The sequence below is a fragment of the Muscardinus avellanarius genome (genome assembly GCF_963383645.1).
Source record: "Muscardinus avellanarius genome assembly, chromosome: 10".
Taxonomy (NCBI): domain Eukaryota; kingdom Metazoa; phylum Chordata; class Mammalia; order Rodentia; family Gliridae; genus Muscardinus; species Muscardinus avellanarius.
Window position 1 is genome coordinate 112,093,612 of NC_137796.1, and position 22,799 is coordinate 112,116,410.

The 22,799-nt window shown below is 56.0% G+C and overlaps 2 protein-coding genes across 2 annotated transcripts; both read left to right on the top strand.

Annotated features, from left to right (window-relative positions):
* Nucleotides 1–606: 606 nt before the first annotated feature.
* RPL3L (ribosomal protein L3 like) lies at nt 607–9,503 on the top strand (the record flags this gene model as incomplete). The annotated part of the gene is made up of 10 exons (XM_080704006.1): nt 607–675; nt 903–1,095; nt 5,362–5,530; nt 6,849–6,984; nt 7,729–7,915; nt 8,000–8,160; nt 8,328–8,429; nt 8,877–8,972; nt 9,120–9,239; nt 9,447–9,503. 10 exons carry the CDS (start codon nt 607–609, stop codon nt 9,501–9,503), a joined length of 1,290 nt encoding a protein of 429 aa, XP_080560132.1.
* Nucleotides 9,504–10,150: 647 nt separating this feature from the next.
* Nucleotides 10,151–13,945, top strand: MSRB1 (methionine sulfoxide reductase B1; the record flags this gene model as incomplete). The annotated part of the gene is made up of 4 exons (XM_080704007.1): nt 10,151–10,205; nt 12,574–12,722; nt 12,977–13,091; nt 13,848–13,945. The coding sequence occupies 4 exons, from the start codon at nt 10,151–10,153 to the stop codon at nt 13,943–13,945; spliced, it is 417 nt and encodes a 138-aa protein (XP_080560133.1).
* Nucleotides 13,946–22,799: the final 8,854 nt, after the last annotated feature.

Below are 22,799 nucleotides of genomic sequence, written 5' to 3' on the forward strand. Positions count from 1 at the left end.
CTGTCCGCGAACCGCGATCCTCCGGTCTCAGCCTCCCGAATGCTGGGATTACAAGTGTGCCCACCACACCCAGCTCCTTTTTAGTTTTTATTTTGAGACTGTCTCCCTAGGTTGCCCAGGAACTTGTGATTCTCCTGCCACAGCCTACCGAGTAGTTGAGATTATGGGTGTCTACCAACATATGATCTTGGTCAACCTTCCCTGCCCCGCACCTCTGGTCACCTCTCCCACCCCCAGTGTCCAACTCCGTCTCACCAGTCCTCAGCACAGGAAATTTGGAAATGGTCAGCGAATTAGGCTCAGACTCTCTTCTTGGTTGCTGCCCAGATGTGGGCACCTCACCTCTTTTAGGCCAAGTTGTTCTGTCCTAGAAGGGTGGGTGGTGAGCCAGGCCCAGGACCTGCAGGAAGGGCATGGCTGGCTTCAGGTGTCCCCACCACTGGCCGCCTGCCTGTCCGATGCCCTGCCCAGCCTGCTCCTGCAGGGGATGACCAGGCTCCCTGCCAGGGCTAAATCTGGGCTCTGGCTGCTGGCTGTCCTGGCCTTGCCACTCGCCCCCTGGCGCCCGGTGGGAGGCCCCTTCGGGACCTGCAGGGATCAGCCGCTATGGTCAGTGGGCTGGGGCTGGAGTGGGCTGCTGGCCAGGAGCAGACCTGTACTCCTGGGGAGGGCACGGTGGGCCACCCAGATCGCCCCAAGCAGGGACGGTCCTCTGGGCTGTCGGATGGGAGGGGAAGGAGGCAGCAAGGCCAGGGCTGCACTAGAAGGGAGAAGGGACGGATCTGGGGACTCGGCCTCAGGGCTGCCGTCATTCCTGGGTCCCAGCAGGGTAGCCCCCTGGGGCAGGCAGGCAGCTGTGGGTGCAGGGCCCCATTCCTAAATCTCACCCTGCTGTCCCCCAGTCCCACCGCAAGTTCTCCGCCCCTCGGCACGGACACCTGGGCTTCCTGCCCCATAAGCGGAGCCGGCGGCACCGGGGCAAGGTGAAGACATGGCCACGGGATGACCCCAGCCGGCCCGTGCACCTCACTGCCTTCCTGGGCTACAAGGCAGGCATGACCCACACCCTCCGCGAGGTGCACCGGCCAGGGCTCAGTGAGTTGCCTCAGGGGACGAGCGGTGGGGGGGTGGAACCTTCTGGATGCTAGGAACCAGAAATCACTCGCACAGTCCGGGTGGGCCACAGTTACCAATGGACAGGCCCCTGCCCAAGGACCAGACAAGACTGTGCCTCAGGTGGTCCTGCCCATGCCCCCGGCTGCACATGAAGAAGTCAGGCACAAGCAGTTCGGACACTGGCCCAGCCAGTGAGCAGGTGGAGGGCTGGGATCTGGGGATGGGCACCAGGGGACCTACACTGTCTGGCCATTTCTGGACCATATAATCTACTATTATTTCATGTATACAGGTAGATGTATTTCCATTTAGTTGTTTGGAAATAATGGTAGAAGCACATGTAGTTGTAAGAAATAACCAGGATAAGCCAGCGTAGTGGTGCACACCAGTAATCCCAGTACTTGGGAGGCTGAGGCAGGAGGATGGCAGATATAAGATCAGCCTCACCAATTTAGTGAGACTCAGTTTCAAATTAACAAAATAAAAAGGGCTGTAGGTTTAGCTCAGAGGTAGAATGTCCCTGAGTTTAATCCTGAGTACCAAAAAAGAAAATACCAGACTAGACCAGGATACCGATATGGATGTGATCTGCCTGTTAACACAGGTCTCCCCCGTTCTTTTTCTTCTTTTTTTTGTGTGTGTGTTAAACTCGGGGTTGAACCCAGGGTCATTCTACCTCTGAACTATACCACCAGCCCTAGTTTTTATTCTTAATTTTGAAATAGGGTCTCACTAAGTTGTGGAGTGCCTCACTAAGTAGGGCCTCACTGAGGTTGGCTTTGAAACTGTGATCTTCCTATCTCAGCCTCCCAAGTACTGAAATTACGAGCATGTGCCATCATGGCAGGCTCTCAGTTCTTTTTTTATTTTTTCGTGGTACTGGAGATTGAACCCAGGGGTATTCTATCTCCAAGCTACACCCTAGCCCTATTTTTTATTCTATTTATTTTGCAGTACTGGGGATTGAACCTGGGAGCATTCTATCTCCGAGCTTCACCCCTGCCCTATTTTAAAACAGTCTCACTAAATTGTGGAGGGCCTCACTAAGTAGCTGAGGCTGTCTGCGAACCCATGATCCTCCTGTTTCAGCCTTCTAAGTGCCTTCCAAGTGTGTACCACCACATCTTGCTAAATTTCCCCAGTTCTGAATGTACTCATGTGCGTGTGAGAGTTTTATGCATTATGTCACCTGTGCAGATTTTATGAACCCACTGCCTCAGTCCATATACAGAATACCCTTTCACTGCAGGAACCCCAAGTTGCTCTGGCCCTTCCCAGCCTCCCAGTAGCTCTCATCTATTCTCCGTCTCTCCTAACACATTTTCCCATTTTTCTTTCTTTTTTTTTCTATTGTGGTAAAGTATGCCTAACACAAAACTCACTGTGTGTGTGTGTGTGTGTGTGTGTGTGTGTGTGTGTGTGTGTGAGAAAGAGATACCAGGGACTGAACCAGAGGCATTCTACCTTCCAGCTACACCTTTAGTCTCCCTTTTCTTAATTTTTATTTTATTTTTTTAATTTTTTTTTTTTTTGGTGTTACTGGGGGTGGAACCCAGAGGCTTCCTACCTTCAGGATATACTCCCAGCCCTATTTTTTTGGAAACAGGGTCTCACTAAGTAGCTGAGGCTGGCTTTGAACCTGTGCAATCCTCCTCTCTCAGCCTCCCAAGCGCAGGGATTACAAGCGTGCCTCACCATGCCTGCCTTTAATTCTTTCTTTCTTTCTTTCTTTCTTTCTTTCTTTCTTTCTTTCTTTCTTCCTTTCTTTATTGTAGTACTGGGGGTGGAACCCAGAGGCTTTCTACCTCCGGGCTATACTCCCAGACCTATTTTTGGAAGCAGGGTCTCTCTAAGTTGCTGAGAGCCTCACTCAGTAGCTGAGGCTGGCTTTGAATCTGTGCGATCCTCCTGTCTCAGCCTCCCAAGTGCAGGGATTACAAGCATGCGCCACCACGCCCGGCTTTTAATTCTTTATTTTGAAACAGGGTCTCACTAAGTTACAGAGGGCCTCACTTAGTAGCTGAGGCTAGCCATTAACTATGATCCTCCAGTCTCAGCCTCCCGAATGCTGGGATTATAAGCATGTGCCATCACGCCCAGCTATTTATTTACTTATTTTGGTACTGGGGATGGAACCCAAGGGCATTCTACTTCTAAGATGCATACCCAATCCTAATTTTATTATTTATTTACTTATTATTTATTTTGTGGTACTAGGGATGGAACCCAGGGGCTTTTCTACCTATGGGCTATACCCCCAGACCTATTTTACATTTTATTTAGAAACAGGGTCTCACTAAGTTGCTGAGAGCCTCACTAAGTAGCTGAGGCTGGCTGTGAACCTGGGCAATCCTCCTGTCTCAGCCTCTCAAGTACTGGGATTACAAGCATGCCCCACTATTCTTTATTTTGAAACAGGGTCTCATTAAGTTGCGGAGGGTCTCACTAAGTATCTGAGGCTTGTCGAGAACCATGATCCTCCTGTCTTAGTCTCCCAAGTGCTGGGATTACAAGTGTGTGCTACCATGCCTGGCTCATTAAAATATTTATTTTTTATATTTATTTATTTACTTTTTTTTCAGTACTGAGGGTTGAACCCAAGGGCATTCTACCTTGGAGCTATACCCCCAGTCTTTTTTTTTTTTTTTTTTTGCGGGTTTGGGGATGGAACCCAGGAGCAGTTAACCTCTGAACCACACCCCCTGCCCTATTTTTTATTCTTTATTTTGAAACAGGGTCTCACTAAGTTGCAGAGGGCCTCACTAAGTAGCTGTGGCGGTCCGTGAACCACTATCCTCCTGTCTCAGCCTCCCGAATGCTGGGATTACAAGCGTGAGCCACCACGCCCAGCTTCCTGGTTTTTTGGTGTGTGTGTGTGTGTGTGTGTGTGTGTGTGTGTGTGTGTGTGTTTTGGTGGTACTGGGGATGGAACTCAGGGGCTTTCTACCTCTGGGCTACACTCCCAGACATATTGTATATTTTATTTGGAAACAGGGTCTAGTAAGCCAGCTGAGGTTGGCTTTGAACCTGCGCCATCCTCCTGTCTCAGCCTCCCAATTGCGGGGATTACAAGCGTGCGCCACCACGCCCGGCTCCAGCTTCCTATTTTTATTCTTTATTCTGAAACTGGGTCTCACTAAGTTGTGGAGGCCTCACTAAGAAGCAGAAGCTGGCCGGTAACCTGCAATTCTGTCTCAGCCTCCCAAGGACTAGGGTGACAGGTGTGTGCCACTATGTCTGGCCCAAAATATTTTTATTTATTTTTTTTTTGTGGTACTGGGGATGGGACTCAAGGACCTTCTACCTCTAGGCTACACCCCCAAACCTACTTTTTATGTTTTATTGGAAAAAGGGTCTCACTAAGTTGCTGAGAGCTTCACTAGGCTGCTGAAGCTGGCCTCGAACCTGTGTGATCCTCCTGTCTCAGCCTCCACTAGGATTATAAGCATGTGCTACCATGACCAGCTCAAAATATTATTTTTTAATTAATTAATTAATTAATTTTGTGGTACTGGGGATGGAACCCAGGGGCATTCTACCTTCAAGCTATACCCCCAGCCCTATATTTTAGTCTTATTTATTTATTTGCAGGTGTGGGGATGGAACCCAGGGGCCTTCGACCTCTGAGCTACAGCCCCTGTCCTATTTATTTTTTATTCTTTATTTTGAAGCAGGGTCTCACCAAGTTGCGGAGGGCCTCACTAAGTAGCTGAAGCTGTCCGAGAACCACGTGTCTCTCAGCCTCTCAAATGCTGGGATTACAAGTATGTGCCACCATGCCCGGCTACCTTTTTTATTTTTGAAACAGGGTCTCACTGAGTTGTGAAGGGCCTTTCAAAGTAGCTGAGACTGTCTGCGAATCACAGTCCTCCAATCTCTGCCTCCCGAATGCTGGGATTACAAGCGTGTGCCACCATACCTGGTTCAGAATATTTTTAAAACATGTATTTAGAGCTGGGCATGGTGGTGTACACTTGAAATCCCAACATTTGAGAGGCAGACACTGGAGGATCACGGTTTGCAGCAAGCCTTAGCTACTTAGGCCCTTTGCAATTCAGTGAGACCCTGTTTCAAAATAAAAACTAAAAAATAGGGCTGGGGGTGTAGCTCGAGGTAGAATGCCCCTGGGTTCCATCCCCAGTACCACACACAAACACATACCAACCCTGCCCTCCCAAGTGGCCGGCTCTTCTGCCCCCCACCCCCCGGGGGTCCCCTTCACGGGCTGTGTCTGGTCTCCTCTAGAGATTTCCAAGCGGGAGGAAGTGGAGGCAGTGACGATCGTGGAGACGCCCCCGCTGGTGGTGGTGGGCGTGGTGGGCTACGTGGCCACCCCTCGAGGCCTGCGGAGTTTCAAGACCGTCTTCGCAGAGCACCTGAGCGATGAGTGCCGGCGCCGCTTCTACAAGGACTGGTGAGGCGCGGGGGGTCCTGGGCGGGCGGGCAGGCGGGTGCCGACAGCCTGTGGAAGGTAGAGAGTGTGTGGCACGGGGAGGGCCCTCACTTCAGGGGGAGGAAATCAGGGGCGAGGAGAAAGAGGAGGCAAATATTCTAATCCTCAGGGTTAAATGACAGGCCTAGAATTTGGGAGTTGGCTCTGAGCTTTCAAGCAGCCAAGGTGAAAATGGAAATACTCAACCCAGGAGCTCTTGTGCATACAAAGGTACTCCCAGGCCCCAGAGCTTCCCTGTGCTAAGTCCTGAAAGGGAAGACCTAAGATTCCACCTCCTGGGAAATCTCACCCTCCACACATACCTAGCGCAGCCAGCCCTGACCCCTCAGCGTCCTGCAGGCTGTGTGACCAGCCGCGGGCAAGTGGCGGACCTTTCTGTAAACGGCGTGAGGAGGAGCCACTGTACTGGGGCTGCTGGCAGGACCGGGTAGCCGTGTGAGTACTTAACGCAGAGCAAGCGGCCAGCAAGTGCCACTTGTTCTGTTTTCGCTGTTTCTTTTAGGAATTTTCCCTCAGCTGGGGTTTTTCACCTCGGGGAAGCTTGGCTTCTTCATCCCTAGAACAGGGATAATGATTCACACCCTCCAAAACCGGGCGTGATGGCGCATGCTTGTAATCCCAGCATTCGGGAGGCTGAAAAAGGAGGATCGCGGTTCATGGACAGCCTCAGCTACTTAGTGAGGCCCTCTGCAACTCAGTTAGACCCTGTTTCAAAATAAAGAATAAAAAACAGAGCTGGGGGTATAGCTTGGAAATAGAATGCCCCTGGGTTCCATCCCCAGAACTGCAAATATAATAAATAATAATAATAATAATAATAATAATAATAATAATTCACACCCTCCAGAGTTCTGGTGAAGGTTAGAAATGGTGTCTGCCAAGACTGAGGATGGCACCTGCGTTAGCAGGAGAGATACACAGGAGAGACAGTCTCTGTTTAAAGATGGCAACTGGCTGGGCGTGGTGGGCACGCTTGTAATCCCCGCGCTTGGGAGGCTGAGACAGGAGGATCACGCACGTTTGAAGCCAGCCTCAACTACTGAGTGAGGCTCTCAGCAACTTAGTGAGACCCTGTTTCCAAATAAAATAGAAAATAGGTCTGGGAGTATAGCCCGGAGGTAGAAAGCCTCTGGGTTCCACCCCCAGTACCACCAAAAGAATAAAAATAAAAAAATAAAGATGGCAACTGGAAGTGCCCAGGGTCTCAGGGGAGGTCCAGGGCTGTTCTGGTGGGAGCAGTCACAGTGGAGCCTCTGAATACCTCCTGGGTGTGTCTCAGGCACAAGAGCAGAAAGAAAGCCTTCACCAAGGCCTGCAAGAGGTGGCGGGATGCCGACGGTAAGAAGCAGCTCCAGAAGGACTTCGCCGCCATGAAGAAGTACTGCAAGGTCATCCGGGTCATTGTCCACACCCAGGTCAGCACCCCCAGCCTTGAGCAGTCCTGACAAATGTCAGCTAAAAATACCACGAGTCTCAGGCACAGGCCCAAGGGCTGGCCAAGGCATGGGTGTTGAGTGTCGGTACCCTCCTGGAAGTGCTCCGAGGGCCTGGGCGAACCACCAGTGTCCAGAGTGGAGGCCGCTGCCCCCTCTGTGGTCTGGCCAGATATGTACTGACAGGTGACCAGCACCCTCTACTGTGACCCAACTGGTTTGTCCCCATACCTCGCCAGCATCCAGCAGACGCCTGCTGGCTCACCCACCCCTGGCCCGCCCTCCTACACCACCGGCCTGGCCCTGCCCCTCTCCTTGGCCGCTACCATTGCCGGCCTCATCGGTCTCCCTGTCCCTCAGCTCTCTAAGCCGACCCTGCCCTGGGCCTTTGCACATGCAATTTCCGTGCTCCAAAAGCTTTCAGAGCTTTGCCTGGGGCTCCTTCCTGTTGTGTGGCCTCCTACAGGGGTGCTCCCTGGCCATTCTCTCCATCTGAAGTGCCCCATAGTTCATCAGAGCCTATTAGCCTTCTCCAAGAGCTGGCTTGGCCCCTCTGTCCTTCAGCTACATGGTGGCTCTGAGGCGAGGGACCCCAGCTGCCTCATTCTGTACCTGGGGCATGAGAACATGTGCAAATCAATGTGTGCATAAAAGACTTAGGGTCGGCAGTCGGTCAGCCATGCCACATCTATGCGTGGGTGGGGCTGTGACTGCCATGTCCTGCAGATGAAGCTGCTGCCCTTCCGGCAGAAGAAGGCCCACATCATGGAAGTCCAGCTGAACGGCGGCACAGTGGCTGAGAAGGTGGCCTGGGCCCAGGCACGCCTGGAGAAGCAGGTGCCGGTGCACAGCGTTTTCAGCCAGAGTGAGGTCATCGATGTCATCGCCGTCACTAAGGGCCGGGGTGTCAAAGGTGGGGCCAGTGGACTGCCCCTCCAGGGAAGGCTGCCCATCAGGAGCCAGACTGGTCTCTTAGCCACCAACCCCTTCCCCGCAGGGGTGACGAGCCGCTGGCACACCAAAAAGCTGCCGCGGAAGACCCACAAGGGTCTGCGCAAGGTGGCCTGCATTGGTGCCTGGCACCCAGCCCGCGTGGGTTGCTCCATTGCCCGGGCCGGGCAGAAGGGTTACCACCACCGCACGGAGCTCAACAAGAAGGTGTGTCCATGGCCCTGGGGGGGACCCAGTGGGTGGGGTGCATGACCGACACCACCTGGCGCATGAGATGCCCGCCCGCGTGGTGTGAGTTCACATCCTGGCGGATGTGGACATCCGCTGGCCCCGGAGCCTGCCTCTGGCCCCAGTGCACCCTCTTCTCCCCGCAGATCTACCGCATTGGCCGAGGGCTGCACGTGGAGGACGGGAAGATGGTCAGGAACAACGCATCCACCAGCTACGATGTGACCGACAAGTCCATCACACCACTGGTGAGGGTGGACGGCCAGGCTGGCCCGGAGACCTGGCATGTGTGTGGGGCGCCCAGCAGACCAGCAAGCGGCCATCTGGTGGCCCCAGCCCTGGCATCTTCTGCACCCTTCAAGTGTCCTCTGAGCTGTGGGGGTGCTGCAGCTCTCACTGTGACCTGCAACCCAACTCCGGCCCAGTGGGTAGCATCCAGCCTGCATCAAGCGACTCCAACTTCGTGAGGCCCCCACCCCACCAAATGCAAACTGTCAGTGAGATAATGCACAAAAGCCCTTAGCATGAGGCTCAGAGATGCCCTGGTTAGAGATCCAGCATGAGGGTGCTGCCCCTCACCTGGGGCTGGGCACAGGGCTCCTTCCAGTCACAGCCCGGCGCGGGGAATAGGACTGCAGATGCCCCTAACTTGCAGCCTCTGACCTGGCCTGACCTCTGGTCTGTCTCCCCTGCAGGGAGGCTTCCCCCACTATGGGGAAGTCAACAACGATTTTGTCATGCTGAAGGGTTGCATCGCAGGCACCAAGAAACGGGTGGTCACGCTGAGGAAGGTCAGCACAGCCTATGGGCTGGGGAGCGGGCGGCCACAGGCTGTGTAGGGCTGCCCTCCAGCCTGCTCCATCTTCCTCCTGTGACCTGGGGGTGATGGGAGGGGCTGGGGACCCTGACCGTGCCTCCGCTTCCCCACGGCTGCCCAGTCCCTCCTAGTGCACCACAGCCGCAGGGCCCTGGAGAATATCGAGCTCAAGTTCATTGACACCACCTCCAAGTTCGGCCATGGCCGCTTCCAGACAGCCCAAGAGAAGAGGGCCTTCATGGTAAGCTGAGGTCCCTGCTCTTTGGGTCTCAAACTCCACCTTCAGCCAGCTGTGCAGAAGGGAGGGGGCAGATGGAGCTGGCAGGGCTGCCACAGGAGGGGTCCTTTAGGGATCCGTGGGGCCACCTTGGGTGTCCTTGGCACTGGCCAGGGTTGGTACCCTTTGACAGACTCCTGTGACTAACCTCCTCCTCTCCCCACCTCCCAGGGCCCCCAGAAGAAACATCTGGAGAAGGAGAAGCCGGAGCCCCGGGGGGACTTATAGGCTGATGGGTGGAGCGACCTTAGGCGCGCTACCCACTTGTCTTTCCTGTCCAATAAAGGCCAGAGGCTATGGTCCCCTATGTCTCTGAGGGTTGGGGGCGCGGAAAAGCGCGTCTACGGCTGGCGGCCTGGGGATTCGCGTCGGGGACCGGACGAGGGCAAAAGGGTCCTTCAAACTCCGCCAACCACTCTCCTGCCCGGCCCTAGGAATCCCGACCGCTCACTAGGACCGGACGGCGCGGGCAGGGGCGGGCGGGGCTCGCGGCGGGGCTTAGCGAGGAGGGCGGGGCTTTGGAAGGGCTCGCAGAGGTCTTTGGGAGCTATCGATGGGCGGAGCCTGCTGGAAGAGGGCCCCCACTGGGTCTTGGTAAGGGGCGGGGCCTCGTGAGTTGTCCCCTCGTGATTGGTCTTCAGGGGCGGGAGCTTAGGGCGGACTCGTGGAGTAACTAGGAAGGGGCGGGGCCTGTGGGAGGCGGGCCCGCTGAAATCCTGGCATCCGCTCGTGATTGGTCCTCTTTGGGGGCGGGGCTGAGGCGGACTCGGGGAGTGGCTGGTCCTCCTAAAGGGGTAGCGGCTCCGCACCCGCTCTGCAGTCGGCTACTTTGCGCCCGTCCGGGTGACCCACGCTCTAGCGGTCTTGGCGCCGCCATGTCGTTCTGCAGCTTCTTCGGGGGCGAGGTTTTCCAAAACCACTTTGAGCCAGGTCAGCTTGCGGCTGGCAAGGCGGCGGGGTGGGAGGCGTGCTTGAGAGGGGGCGTCGCCGTCCTCGAGGTGACCGCGGAGCGCTGGAGCCCGGGAGTGGGGTGAATGCGCTGCCGGGGAGGAGCGAACGTGGGAAACGGGATGGCGGGGGAGAGAGGAGTCTCAGAGGCCGGGGGTAGATGCACGTTGGTGGGGGGTCCTCGAGGACAGGCCTCCTGCCGGAACGTGGCCGTTTCCGGGGCCACGATCCCACGACCCCTGTGGCGCCGCATTTCCCTGTAGGGTCGGGGGTATGGGTGGTTGAGGTTGGCGGGGCAGCCAGGTCAAGGTCTGAGGGTCGCCATGACGTTAAGGCCCTGGCCGTCCGGTTTCCAGGATCGGCAGGGTGGTGGACAGGCTCCCAGTGTGCTCTCCTGCCTGTGTCCTCCCCACCTGCCTAGGCCCTATGGATTGGGTAACCAGGATTGCCGCCGGGCTCCCAGAAACCTCCGGTGAAGTTTGACCAGTGAAACTGCTAGTGGACTAATATGGTCCAAATATGTCCACAAGAAGGGATCCTTTGGGTGTCAGTCCTTTAGGCCCAGGCCGTGACACCCGGCATCTGCGAGGCCAGCTGTGACACAGGACCACCTTCTCGAGTCCCTCTGGCTCTGTGACTAGCTGTCCTCAGGCTGCCCTGCCTGGCTGGGATCTCCACTCTACTCAGCTCTCCGTTTCTCTTTGCCTCCTTCTTGAGTTCCTGGTAAAGGACTCCATTGGAGGCCACCCCAGGTGACGAGAAGGGTGTGACTCAGTGCCTCTAGGGGTTCCTGTTTTTAGTTTGTTTATTTATTTATTTATTTATTTATTTATCTTGTGTGTGGTACTGGGGACTACCCGGGGCATTCTACCTTTGAGGCACACCCCCAGCCTTATTTATTTATTTATTTATTTATTTTTGTGGGTCTGGGATGGAACCCAGAAGCATTTGACCTCTGAGCCACACCCCCTGCCCTATTTTTGATTCTTTATTTTGAAACAGGATCTCAATGTTGTGGAGGACCTCACTAAGTAGCTGAGGCTGTCCGTGAACCGTGATCCTCCTGTCTCAGCCTCCAGAATGCTGGGATTACAAGCGTGCGCCACCACATCCAACTATTTTTTATTTATTTTGAGACTGGGTCTCACTAAGTTAGAGAGGGCCCCATTAAGTAGCTGAGGCTGGCCTTGAACCTGTGATCCACCAGTCTCAGCAGCCCTAGTACAGGGATTACAGGTGTGGGCCACCGCACCCCTCTTGTTTTTTGTTTTTTTTTTTTTGGTGTGGTACTGGAGATTTGAACCTAAGGGCATTCTACCATTGAACAATTCTCCCAGCCGGGGAATGGTGGCACATGCTTGTAATCCCAGAGTTTGAGAGGCTGAGACAGGAGGATGGAAGTTTGCAGACAGCCTCAGCTACTTAGTGAGGCCCTTTGCAATTCAGTGAGACCCTGTTTCAAAATAAAGAATAAAAAATAGGGTTGGGAATGTAGTGCGGAGGTAAACTGCCTTTGGGTTCCATCCCCAGTACTGGTGGGGGGAAATAGAATCTTACTAAATTGCTGAGGCTGGCCTCCATCCTGGAATCTTTCTGTCTTAGCTTCCCAAGTACTGGGATTACAGGCAGGTGCGACCACACCTGGCACCCACATCATTTTTTACCTTTTTTGTTTTGAAACAGGGTCTCAGTAGGTTGCTGAGAGTCTTGTATTGCTGAGACTGTTCTCTGACCTGGGATCCTACTGTCCTAGCCCCCCAAGTACCGGGATTACAGTGTGCACCACCATGCCTGACCCAAAGCGATCTTCTGAAGCTGGTTGAAATGTCCTCTTGGCCCTTTTCTGCCTGGGGTCCCTGTTTGACCCTGCCTTCCCTGTTTTCTGGGCTGTTCTCTTCCTGTCTGGAGAGCAGGCCAGTGGGTGGGTGTCAAGCTCTGGGCGTGGTGGGGTGGCAGGACAGCCGCCTGAGGAGTGAGGGGCCGGGTCCCGTCAGGGCCCTGCTGTGTGAATCTACAGGGCTGGGGTGAGTGCTGCATCCTCATCAGGTTGCCTGAGTTCCTTCCTGGAGCCTCGCGGGGTGCCTGCAACACCAAGCCTCAGCTTCCTCCTCTGTAAAATGGAAATGTTGAAAGATTCCATGTTGAAAGAGCCACTGAGACAGCAGATGAGACCAGTGTGAGGGCAACGCCCTGGGCTCTGGCATATGGACCCAGCCTGAGCATAGGTGTCTCCCCGGGGCCCACTGCGTCGTGGGTGAGGGCAGGGCTATCCTCGCCTGGGCCTTGGGATTGGGCGCTCGCCCCAGAGAGGCTGGATCCAACATGTCTGCTTTCCCTGTCCCCACCCCAGGTGTCTATGTGTGCGCCAAGTGCGGCTACGAGCTCTTCTCCAGCCGCTCGAAGTACGCACACTCGTCCCCATGGCCGGCCTTCACTGAAACCATCCATGCCGACAGCGTGTCCAAGCGTCCAGAGCACAATCGCCCCGAAGCCCTGAAGGTGGGAGACGGTGGCCGGGGCTGGGGCTGGTCAGGGGCCAGGGAGGCGTCACACATCCTTCCCCTGCTCCGCCACACTCCAGGGCAACTGGCCCCAGCCAGGGGCTGCCCGGAGGCACGGTCTGCATTGGAGAGCCTGTGCCATGGTGGCTGTGGGCAGCGGGACAGTTTCCCGCCGCAGCTCTTTGACCAAGTGCTGGCGTCTGGCCATCTCATGGGTCCGACGCTCAAGTGGCTGTCTCATGGTCTTCCCAGGTGTCCTGTGGCAAGTGTGGCAACGGACTCGGCCATGAATTCTTGAACGACGGCCCCAAGAAGGGACAGTCCCGATTCTGAATATTTAGCAGCTCGCTGAAGTTCATCTCGAAAGGTGAGCTTGCCTTCCGCAGCCTGGACACCCTGAGGAGGCCTGGCTGGGGAGGGCCGCTATGCATGGCCACTTGCCGTGGTGAAGGCCCGGGACCTGCCTGGAGTCGCTCCAAAGGGTGGCCACAGTCAGGGCAAATGTCTTGCTTCCTCTCTCAGTTGCTTATGGGATAGTGTGGCAGAGCTTTCTCAGGAGTCCCGATCCTTCCTAGATTAAACAGTAGGGACAGCTGGGGCGGTGGTGCACACTTGTAATCCTAGTACTTGGGAGGCTGAGACAGGAGGGTCACATTTTCAAGAACACCCTCAGCAAATCAGGAAGGCTCTCAGTAAGTAACCTTTTGTGTGTGTGTGTGTGTGTGTGTGTGTGTGTGTGTTACTGGGAATGGAACCCAGGGGCCTTCTACCTCCATGCTACACCTTCAGACCTATTTTATATTTTATTTTGCAACAGGGTCTCACTAAGTTGCTGAGAGCCTCACTAAGCTGCTGAGACTGGCTTTGAACCTGTGATTCTTCTGTCTCGGCCTCCCAATTACTGGGATTCCAAGCATGCGCCTCCACTTGCCGCTCTCTTAGTAACCTATTGAGACTCTGTTTCCAAATAAGAAATAAAACTGGTCTAGGGGTGTAGCTCGGAGGTAGCATGCCTCTGGGTTCAATTCCCACTACCACAAAATAGCAGCAAGAAACAGTAGGGACAGGCAGAGTCTTGGGTGTCGCACTGGCTGTGAAGCTGTGGCCTTGGCCTGCATCTCAGCTTCTCGGGCTGCCCCGCTGCACAGCCTGTGGTGGCAGAGCCTCCTCCACAGGCCATGGGAGGCAGGTCCCCGGAAGCCCACGCAGCTGGGCCTCTGAGGGTTCTGAGCATGGATGCTGGTGTCTGGGCGCTGTTTGCGTGCAGCCCCTCGGCTCAGCCTCCTCCACCGGCTCACGCCACCACCCTGGCTACTCCTCGCACCCTGCAGTTTCAGTCCCTGTGACGGGGCTGTCAGCAGCACTGGCATGGCCATCACAGTGGGGTTAACTGAGCCATCTCTGGACGCCTGAACGCACTCAGCGTTATTCCTCCATCTCTGCCAAGAAAGCAGAGACCCTGGGTCCTCCTGTGGGTCTCAGGGAACAAATGGGGCCGGGGCTCCCAGGAGCGGGCCCTGGCCTTCCAGCTCAGCCGGCGTCTAAAGCGTAGTCAATAGTGGATTTCTCCCTCCTTTCTCTCAGGCACAGAAGCCGCTGCCTCCCAGGGCCACTAGGCGAGCAGTGCACACCTCCTCCAGATGGATGCACACCGTGGGCACACTCTGCCCATCCCGCCTTGGCACTGGAGCCCTGGAAGTTCATACGGGGGTGGGGGGGCAGCTGGAGCATCACGGAGCCCCCTAAGGCCTGGGGTCTGAACAGGATGTCCTTGGACAAAGCGTTTGTTCTGGAGTCTGCTGCTTCCTTCCAGGACAGGCCTTAGGGTAGGGGCCGAGCAGCTGGGCTGCTATGCCCCCAGCTCGTAGTCTCTGGGCTCAGCTTGGCTTTAACTGATGTTGCTGCCCCCTCCCTGGCTACCTGCACCCACCCCCGGGGCCCTGGTTCTCACCAAGCTTGTGCCCGTCTCCTCCAAACTCTGTGAAGACACAGACCACAGACGAGGGCCTGCTGGCCAGCCACCCCAGCGCAGGTCACTGCATGATCCGCTCTGGTTAAAGCTGTCTGAGCCAGCCTGGGTGGTGATAATCCGTGACCTGCTGGGGGAGCAGGCTGCAGCCACAGGCCCTCGGACCCCGTCTTCTAACAGGATCCTCCTTCTCAGTGTGCAGATGAGCTGGCCTCACTGGGCCCGGGAGCGTGGCTGTCTTTCCCCCCAAGGGCAGCGCGGCCCAGATCACTGTTTCACTCCTGCAGAGCCGTCCCTTCTCAGGCGCGGCCACTGTGCCTTACAGCGCGTGTTCAGAAGCTCTTGCCATCGGGGAGGGTGGGCTATGCTGACGCCCACCCCCATCTTGAGTCCCTTCTGGGGTGATCAGGTAGAAATCAATAAACGATAAAAGCCAGACCTGTGGCTCTTTTTGTGTGTGTGTGTAGTACTGGGGTTGTATCCAGGGGCATTGTATTTCCAAGCTACACTTCCAGCCCTTTTTATTTTATTTGTGGTAATGGGATGGAACCCAATGGCATTCTACCTCCAAGCTATGCCCCCATTCCTATATTTTTAGTCTTTAATTTTGAAGCAGGGTCTCACTGAGTTGCAGAGAGCTTCTCTAAGTAGCTGAGGCTGGCTGCGAACCTGGATCCTCCTGTCTCAGCCTTCCCAGTACTGGGATTACAAGTGACGCCACCACGCCTGGCTCACATCCTGTCTTTTTTTTTATTTTTATTTTGAAACAGGGTCTCCCTAAGTTGCAAAGGGCCTCGCTAAGTAGCTTGAGGGTGGCCGCAAAACTGCAATCCTCTGTCTCTGTCCCCAGGTACTGGGATATAAGCATGTACCATCATATCTGGCCTTTTGTTTTTTTTCTTTCTTTCTTTGTGGCACTGGGGATGGAACTCAGGGGCATTCTACCTGTGAGCTACACCCCCAGCCCTATTTATTTTATTTTGAAACAGTTTCGGCTGAGTTGCAAAGAGCCTTACAAAGTAACTGAGGTGGTCCTTGAACTTCTGATCCTCCTATCAGCTTCCCAAAGGCTAGGATTACAAGCTTCTGCCACCAGGCCCAGCTTCTTTTTTTTTTAATTCTAAAAATACTTGTTGCCTGGTTCTGGGCTCAGTGCTAGGGATGCAGCCGAGATGCAAAGAAAAGAAAAAAAAAGGCCAGGTGTGGTGGTACATGCTTATATCCCAGTACTTGGGGGGCAGAGACAGAGGATTATAGTTTTGCGGCCAAAGCAGATGGGGTCCTGCTCTCAAGGTCTCAGAGCAAGCTGGTTGTAGTGGCGCATACCTGTAATCCTAGTACTTGGGAGGCTGAGACAGGAGTGATGCAGGTTTGAAGCCAGCTTCAGCAATTTAATGAGACCCTGTTTCAAATAAAAAAAGATAAAGGGCTGGAGGCATACCTTGGAGAGAGAACGCTTCTGGACTCAGTCTCCAGCACCACAAATAACCAAGTTCTCATGTTTTGAGAACTTTGAACCTGGAGGCAGACAGTAGTTAGTGGCAGGTAATGTTAAGGGCCATGAGCAACTAAAGCAGAGCACTGTGCAGGGGGTGGGGCTGGCGGTGCACGCCTGTGATCCCAGTACTTGGAAGGTGGAGACAGAACTGCAGGTTCGAGACCTCTCTCAGCAGTAGAGACTCAGCAGCCTAACAAGACCTTTTTGTGTGTGTGGTGCAGGAATTGAACCTAGAGGCATTCTACCTGAGCTATACCCCCAACCCATTCTTATTTTATTTTTATTTCTTAGTGCTACTGGGGATGGAACCCTTCTGCCTCCAGGCTACACTCCCAGACCTATTTTTACATTTTTTATTTGAAAACGGTCTCTTAAGCCAGCGTGGCTGGCTTTGAACCTGTGCGATCCTCCTGTCTCCTTCCCAAGCACAGGGATTACAAGCGTGCCCACCACGCCTGGCCATTTTTATTTTTATAATTTGGAAACAGAGTCTTACCAAGTTGCTGGGAGCCTCATGAAGTAGCTGAGGCTGGCTTTGAACCTGTGATCCTCCTGCCTCAGCCTCCCAAGTACTGGGATTACAGGTGTGTGCCACCACACATCCAGCATAGAGAGACTATTTCAAAATGAAAAAAAAAAAAAAAAGGGCTGGTTGTGTAACTCAGAGGTAGAACGCCCTGGGTGCAACCCCCCAGTAACCCTCCAAGAAAAGAATGTGGAGGAGGTGACTAGGCGGCTGCCCCTTTGGCTCCAGTGTCGGGAAGGAGGACTCGGAGGCAGGGTCGGCTCAGCTTATGGGTGGCAGGTGAGAGACTGGAGGAGCTCCCTGGGCGGGGCACACACAGGACCCTAGGACCTCAGCATGCTTGACCAGTTCAGGGCCCCAAGAGTCAGGTACAAAATGACCCTCCATACAACTTTTCTAATTTCTTTTGGTACTGGGGGTGGAACCCAGGGGCTTTCTACCTCCGAGCTACACCCCCTGCCCTATTTTTTATTCTTTATTTTGAAACAGGGTCTCACTAAGTTGCGGAGGGCCTCACTAAGTAACTGAGGCTGTCTGTGAACTGTGATCCTCCGGTCTCGGCCTCCCGAATGCTGGGATGACAAGCGTGGTGCCTGGCTCTTTATTCTTTATTTTGAAACATGGTCTCCCTGAGTTGTGGAGGGCCTCACTAGGTAGCTGAGGCTGGCCGCAAACCGCAGTCCTCCTGTTTCAGTCTCCCAAGCACTAGGATTACAAGTGTGCGCCCCCACGCCCGGCTTTGCAATTCACGTTTAGAACTAGAGCAGTAACCACAGAGGCCCGCTGTGAGGCTGCTCCACTCCGCAAGTCCCCACTCTAGTGGTGGTGTTCGGGCCTCCTGGAATTAGTGTCAGTTCAGCCAGGCGTGGTGGGCACGCTTGTAACGCCAGTTTGGGAGGCTGAGACAGGAGGATCCCGCTTTGTGGCCAGCCTCAGTTTCTTAGTGAGGCCCTCTGCTACTCAGTGAGACCCTGTTTCAAAATGAATAAAAAATAGGGCTGGGGTGTAGCTTGGAGGTAGAATGCCCCTGGTTTCCATTCCCAGTCCTGCCTGTGGCGACAGTTCTTCTGGGAGAAACCGAAGGCTCTTTGGGTGCCTAGGGCCTCTTCCTACCCACGACCCCTTTCTTGCCAGGCCTTGGAGCCCCGGGTTGGCTGCTCTGTGTGCCTCGTGGCAGGCCTGGGCCTTGGGAGCAGGCGGCCATGGAAGGACAGTGGGAGATGCCCAGTAAGGGTGGATGCCCAGTAAGGGTGGGGTGGGTAAATATTTGCAGAATGTGTGCATGAACTGACAAGGCTTTGACTTTTGGACTTCAGGTGGGGAGGAGACCTGCTGGCCTTGGCAGGGAGTGGGGGGCGTGCGGGTGCCAAGAACCTCCTGACCTCGGAGGGAGGTTAGTAGAAATGGCATCTGGATAGTGGCGAAGGTCACCGGTAAACCAGGTGGGGCCATCGTGCCCCCCACCCCCTTATATTGGGAGGCTCAGCACAAAGGCCCTGACCACCATTTCCAGGGAGCAGGCGCACAGCCCACAGGCAGGGGGCGCCCTCGCTCTGTGCGGCCTGGGAGCCGGGGCGAGTCTGAGCGAAGGCACGGAGTCGGGGAGGCTGTAGTTCTCCCAGGCGCCGCTGGGGGCTCTGCGGCGATGGCTCAGACGTTGGCGGGGTGCTGCGTCCAGCCTCGCACTCCGGGGCCCAGCGGCCAGGCACCCAGAGGCACCACGTGGCCAGGCGCACTTCTCCTGGTCCCTCAATCACGCTGGCCCAACATGCCACTGCTACGGACATAGGCCAAAGCCTGCCAGCGTCGGAGGGTGTGGGCCCAAGATGGGGGACCCGTGCGGTGGGTGGGGAGTAGTTGAGGCCTGGTAGTCCTTCCTGAGTCGGCCAAGGGGGAAGGGGAGAACAGGTGGTGAGGACACAGGCGTGGTGGGGCACAGGTGTAGGCAGGCCCCCTAGGCCCAGCCCAGCCTCCCACCAGGGCAGCTGGGGGTACACCAGCACTGAGGCCCCCTCTCCCGGCCTCCGGAGCCTGAGGCCCTTCTCTGCTGGATTAGGGCCCTGCTGCCCCCTGGCTGGCTCCAGGTCTGGGTCCTGGAGTTGCACTGACCACTGCTTTTCTCTGCCCACCTCTCTTACCCATCCTTTGAGGCCCTCCAACAGGTCATCTTTGCCAAATAATAGTCAGACCAGGGACCTTCCTTGGGGAGAGGCTGCCCTCACCTCCAGGCAGTTGATTTCCCACTCCACAAAGGAGGTCTGCGTTGCTCCTCAGATGATGTTATTACACGGACACTCCTGACCCCCAATCCAGGCAGCACCCCCTTGAGGCCGACCAGACTCCTTCCACAAGCACATGGATCTTTCCTTCCTCCTCCCGGCCCCTCCCCGCGTGTCAGATCCTTCTAGAAGCTCTGCCCCTGCGGCTCTCTCCTTCCCCCATTACGGGCCACATATGCACGCATATGTCTGTCCCCTCCTCTCACAGGCTCCCCTCCGTCCAGGTGTCAGGGCTCAAAGCTGCAGGGCACAGCAGGGTCCTCTCAGCCTCTTTCCCCACCAGCCTGCAGGTGGCTGCAGGGGTGGTGGCGGGCGGAGGAGTGTGGTGAGCATCCTGGATGGCTACCGCTCACCCCGCAGTGTGCCTGTCACTGGGGCGGTACAGACTCAGGATGCTCAGCCGCCTAGCCCGGGCTGGGCACCAGGGCCCTGGTTAAGGGAGCTTGGGGCAGGGATCGTTGTGGGGTGGAGAGGAGGACCCTGAGGGTTACCCAGGGATAAGCCCTCGCCACCCCTGTACCTGGGTCCTTGTAAACCCGGGGACCGTGGCTCAGCCCTGCTTCCTGTCTTACCATGTTCGCCGTCAGGCCAGGATGCTAACAAGTCCTGCCTTCCAAGGGCGTTGCTGGAGAGGGACAGAGGAGACAGGAGGAGTCATGGTATTCCAAGGAGGGGTGGGGCCAAGTGAGGTGGCCCTGAAGTCTGGAGGGTCCGGGGTGGGGTTAGGGGTGGTTTGACACACTTGCTCCGAGATGCTATGCCTTGAGCTCTAGGTTCGGGGTTTTCTCCAGCACTGAGCTGAACGAGACTGGCCAGATGCCTGCCTGGCCGACCACTGGGGTGGGTGCTCCCCCCGGAGTGAGGGCATGGAGTGAGGCCCTCCTCGGGCTCCAGTCTGTTGGCCAGGCTGGATCTGCTCGTCAGAATGGGCTCACTGGTCTTGGGACTTCGCACGCTGGGGATGGTGACTGGGGCCTGGCTGTCGGCCTCCAGAGACCCGCGCCAGTGCACATGCCGACACCCACAGATTCTGTGCCCCCTTCCGAGTATGGGCTCCTGCGCCTGCACCCAGGCCTCTTGCCCCACCCATGGGAATCACCACTGGGATGCCGCTGGGCAGACCTGGCTCTTTGGAAATAAGGCTGTCACCAGCCCTCCTCAGAGTTTGGACTGCCAGCCGGAAGAAGGGAGGCCCGCCGGGCATGGTGGCGCACGCTTGTAATCCCCGCGCTTGGGAGGTAGAGACAGGAGGATCGCGCAGGTTCGAAGCCAGCCGCGTGCGCTGGCTTAGGAGACCCTGTTTACAAATAAAAATGTAAAAATAGGTCTGGGAGTGTAGCCCAGAGATAGAAGGGCTTCCAGGAACCCCAGTACCACCACCAAAAAAAAAAAAAAAAAAAAAGAAGGGAGGCCCACTGTTAGAGGTTGAGCTGGCCCAGGCTGGTGTGCCAGAAGTAATCACAGGGCCCAGTTATGCATCCTGAAAACCTGGCTCCTGCCCCGAGAAGCAGAGGATGGGAGATAATGGCCCTCTCTGCTGCTCCCCTGGGAAGACCCGAGGGAAAGCAGCAGGTGCTGGTGGCCGCTGGGCCGCTGTCTGCGGGCAGGGCAAACCCAGGGCTGCCTGCGGCGGGCCTCAGCCACTGCGCAAGGAAGCCCTCTCCTCTCCACCTCTGCCCTGGGGCTCTGTGTCTTCTTCCTGACCTTGGAGATCTGGACGGCCCTGAAAAACCCTGGCCAGCCCATGACCCTTCCCCGTCACAGGTCCGTGAGTCCCCAGGAACAAGACCGCTCACACATGAGGCCAGGCCAGGGTGCCCCCCCCCCCGCCTTGTCCCGAGGAAGACACAGTGTGAGGTACTCAGATGGGAGTGGTCCTGGGTGCCCCTTCTTGTGTGGTGGTCCCAGTCACGTGTCCTCTGCCTCCTTATCTCTCAGGGGCTGGGGCTGCCATCACTTTGGCTTAATAATTTCAGGGGGGGGTCAGAGGACTGGATCCCTGCCAAGGTCAACTGGGCTCCATTCCCGCCTTCCCCTCACCAGGGCGACCTGAGAACTGTGGGCTCTGGGGTGGGTGCCGTGGGAGTGGGCCTCTCTTGGGGGGCCTCCCTGGGAGGGAACCACATCCTCTAAATGTGATGGGGCAGATCCGGCATCCAAAGTGGGAAAACCCCGCATAAATCCAGGCCAGCTGCCCCCCCCCCCCGCCACAGGCAGTGGGTGGGGGGTGGGGCTGGGGGTGTGGGCTGTAATGAGGGAGTTCCTGGAGCTCCTCTGCGGTGTGCAATCCCCCCAGCTGTCTGCCATGGAAGGAGGAACCCGTGTTATTAATCACATTTTGGAGTGTGGCAGCTGCTTGTACCCACTCTGCTAACGTGGGGGCCCAGGACAGCGGCACCCACCCTGGGGAGGGGAGCAGGCTGGGAAAAGCAGAAAGGATGGGGGAGGGGTAGCTGGTGGCTCAGACAGACAGACAGACGCAGTCCCTCCATCAGTGGATGGGTGGTCAGAGACATTCAGGGGTGCTCGCCACGGGAGGGGTCTGTGCAGGGCTCCTGAGTGGGGAGGACAGGGAGGACAGATGGAGCGTTGCCACCCGTGGGGAGAGGCGAGGCCCCACTGGGCAGCTGGCTCCCCAGGCTTCCCTCCTCAGTTTCCCCCACTGTCCCTCCTGCTCGGCCCCTGCAGTTCTCCCAGGCACGTGCTCCTGGCCACAGCCTCACAGCCGGCCCCTTCTCACAGGCGCCGCCTCACACCTGGCTCCCCACAAGCTGCCCACCCCGGAGTCTGGACAGCCACATGGGACCCTAAAAGAGGCCCCCAAGGAGATGGGCTGGATGAGAAGCTTGTTGGGGCCCTCTTCTGAGCAGAGGAGGCACAACCAGAGAGACAGCTTGCTGAGCAAGCCTCCCAAGGGCTGTGGAGCTCAGGGGGGCAGCCGCCCGCCACTCACACAGGAGCCGCCAGCTGGGCACGGCAGCGCAGGGCAGAGGCAGAGGGGGAGCTCTCGGAAGTCCAGCTCAGGGGCCTGTGTGAGGAACACCCAGTGGAAGTTCCTGAAATCACCAAGTTTCACCTTCAAAGAGACTTCCTGAAGGGTTAGAAGACAGGCACCTTCTGCATGAATGCAACCCCAGCACTTGGGAGGCTGAGGCAGGAGGATTGCAGGAGGAAGGTCAGCATGCTAGGTGGTAACTTGTTTCAAAATAAAAAACAAGCCGGGCGTGGTGGCGCACACTTGTAATCCCAGCATTCGGGAGGCTGAGACCGGAGGATCGTGGTTTCCGGACAGCCTCAGCTACTTAGTGAGGTCCTCGGCAACTTAGCGAGACCCTGTTTCAAAATAAAGAATAAAACTAGGGAGGGGTGTAGCTTGGAAGTCGAATGCCCCTGGGTTCCATCCCCAGACCCGCAAAAAGTAAAGAATAAAAAATAGGGCTGGGGATGTAGCTCAGAGGTAGAATGCCCCTGGGTTCCACCCCTAGTACTGCAAAACAAACAAACAAACAAACAAACAAACAAACAAACAAACAAACAGGCTGAGGGTGTAGCTGAGACATGGAACGTCCCTGAGTTCAAGTCTCGTTACCATACACACACACACACACACACACACACACACACACACACACACACTTTTTTAAATAAGACTCACTCAGGAATTCCACTCCTGAGCATATACCTGAAAGGAAACACATCCACACCACATACACGCCTGCACATAAACGCCCATATTAGCACTATTCATTGTAACCCCAAAGTGGAAATAACACAAATGTTCTTCAACCAACGAATGCACAAAT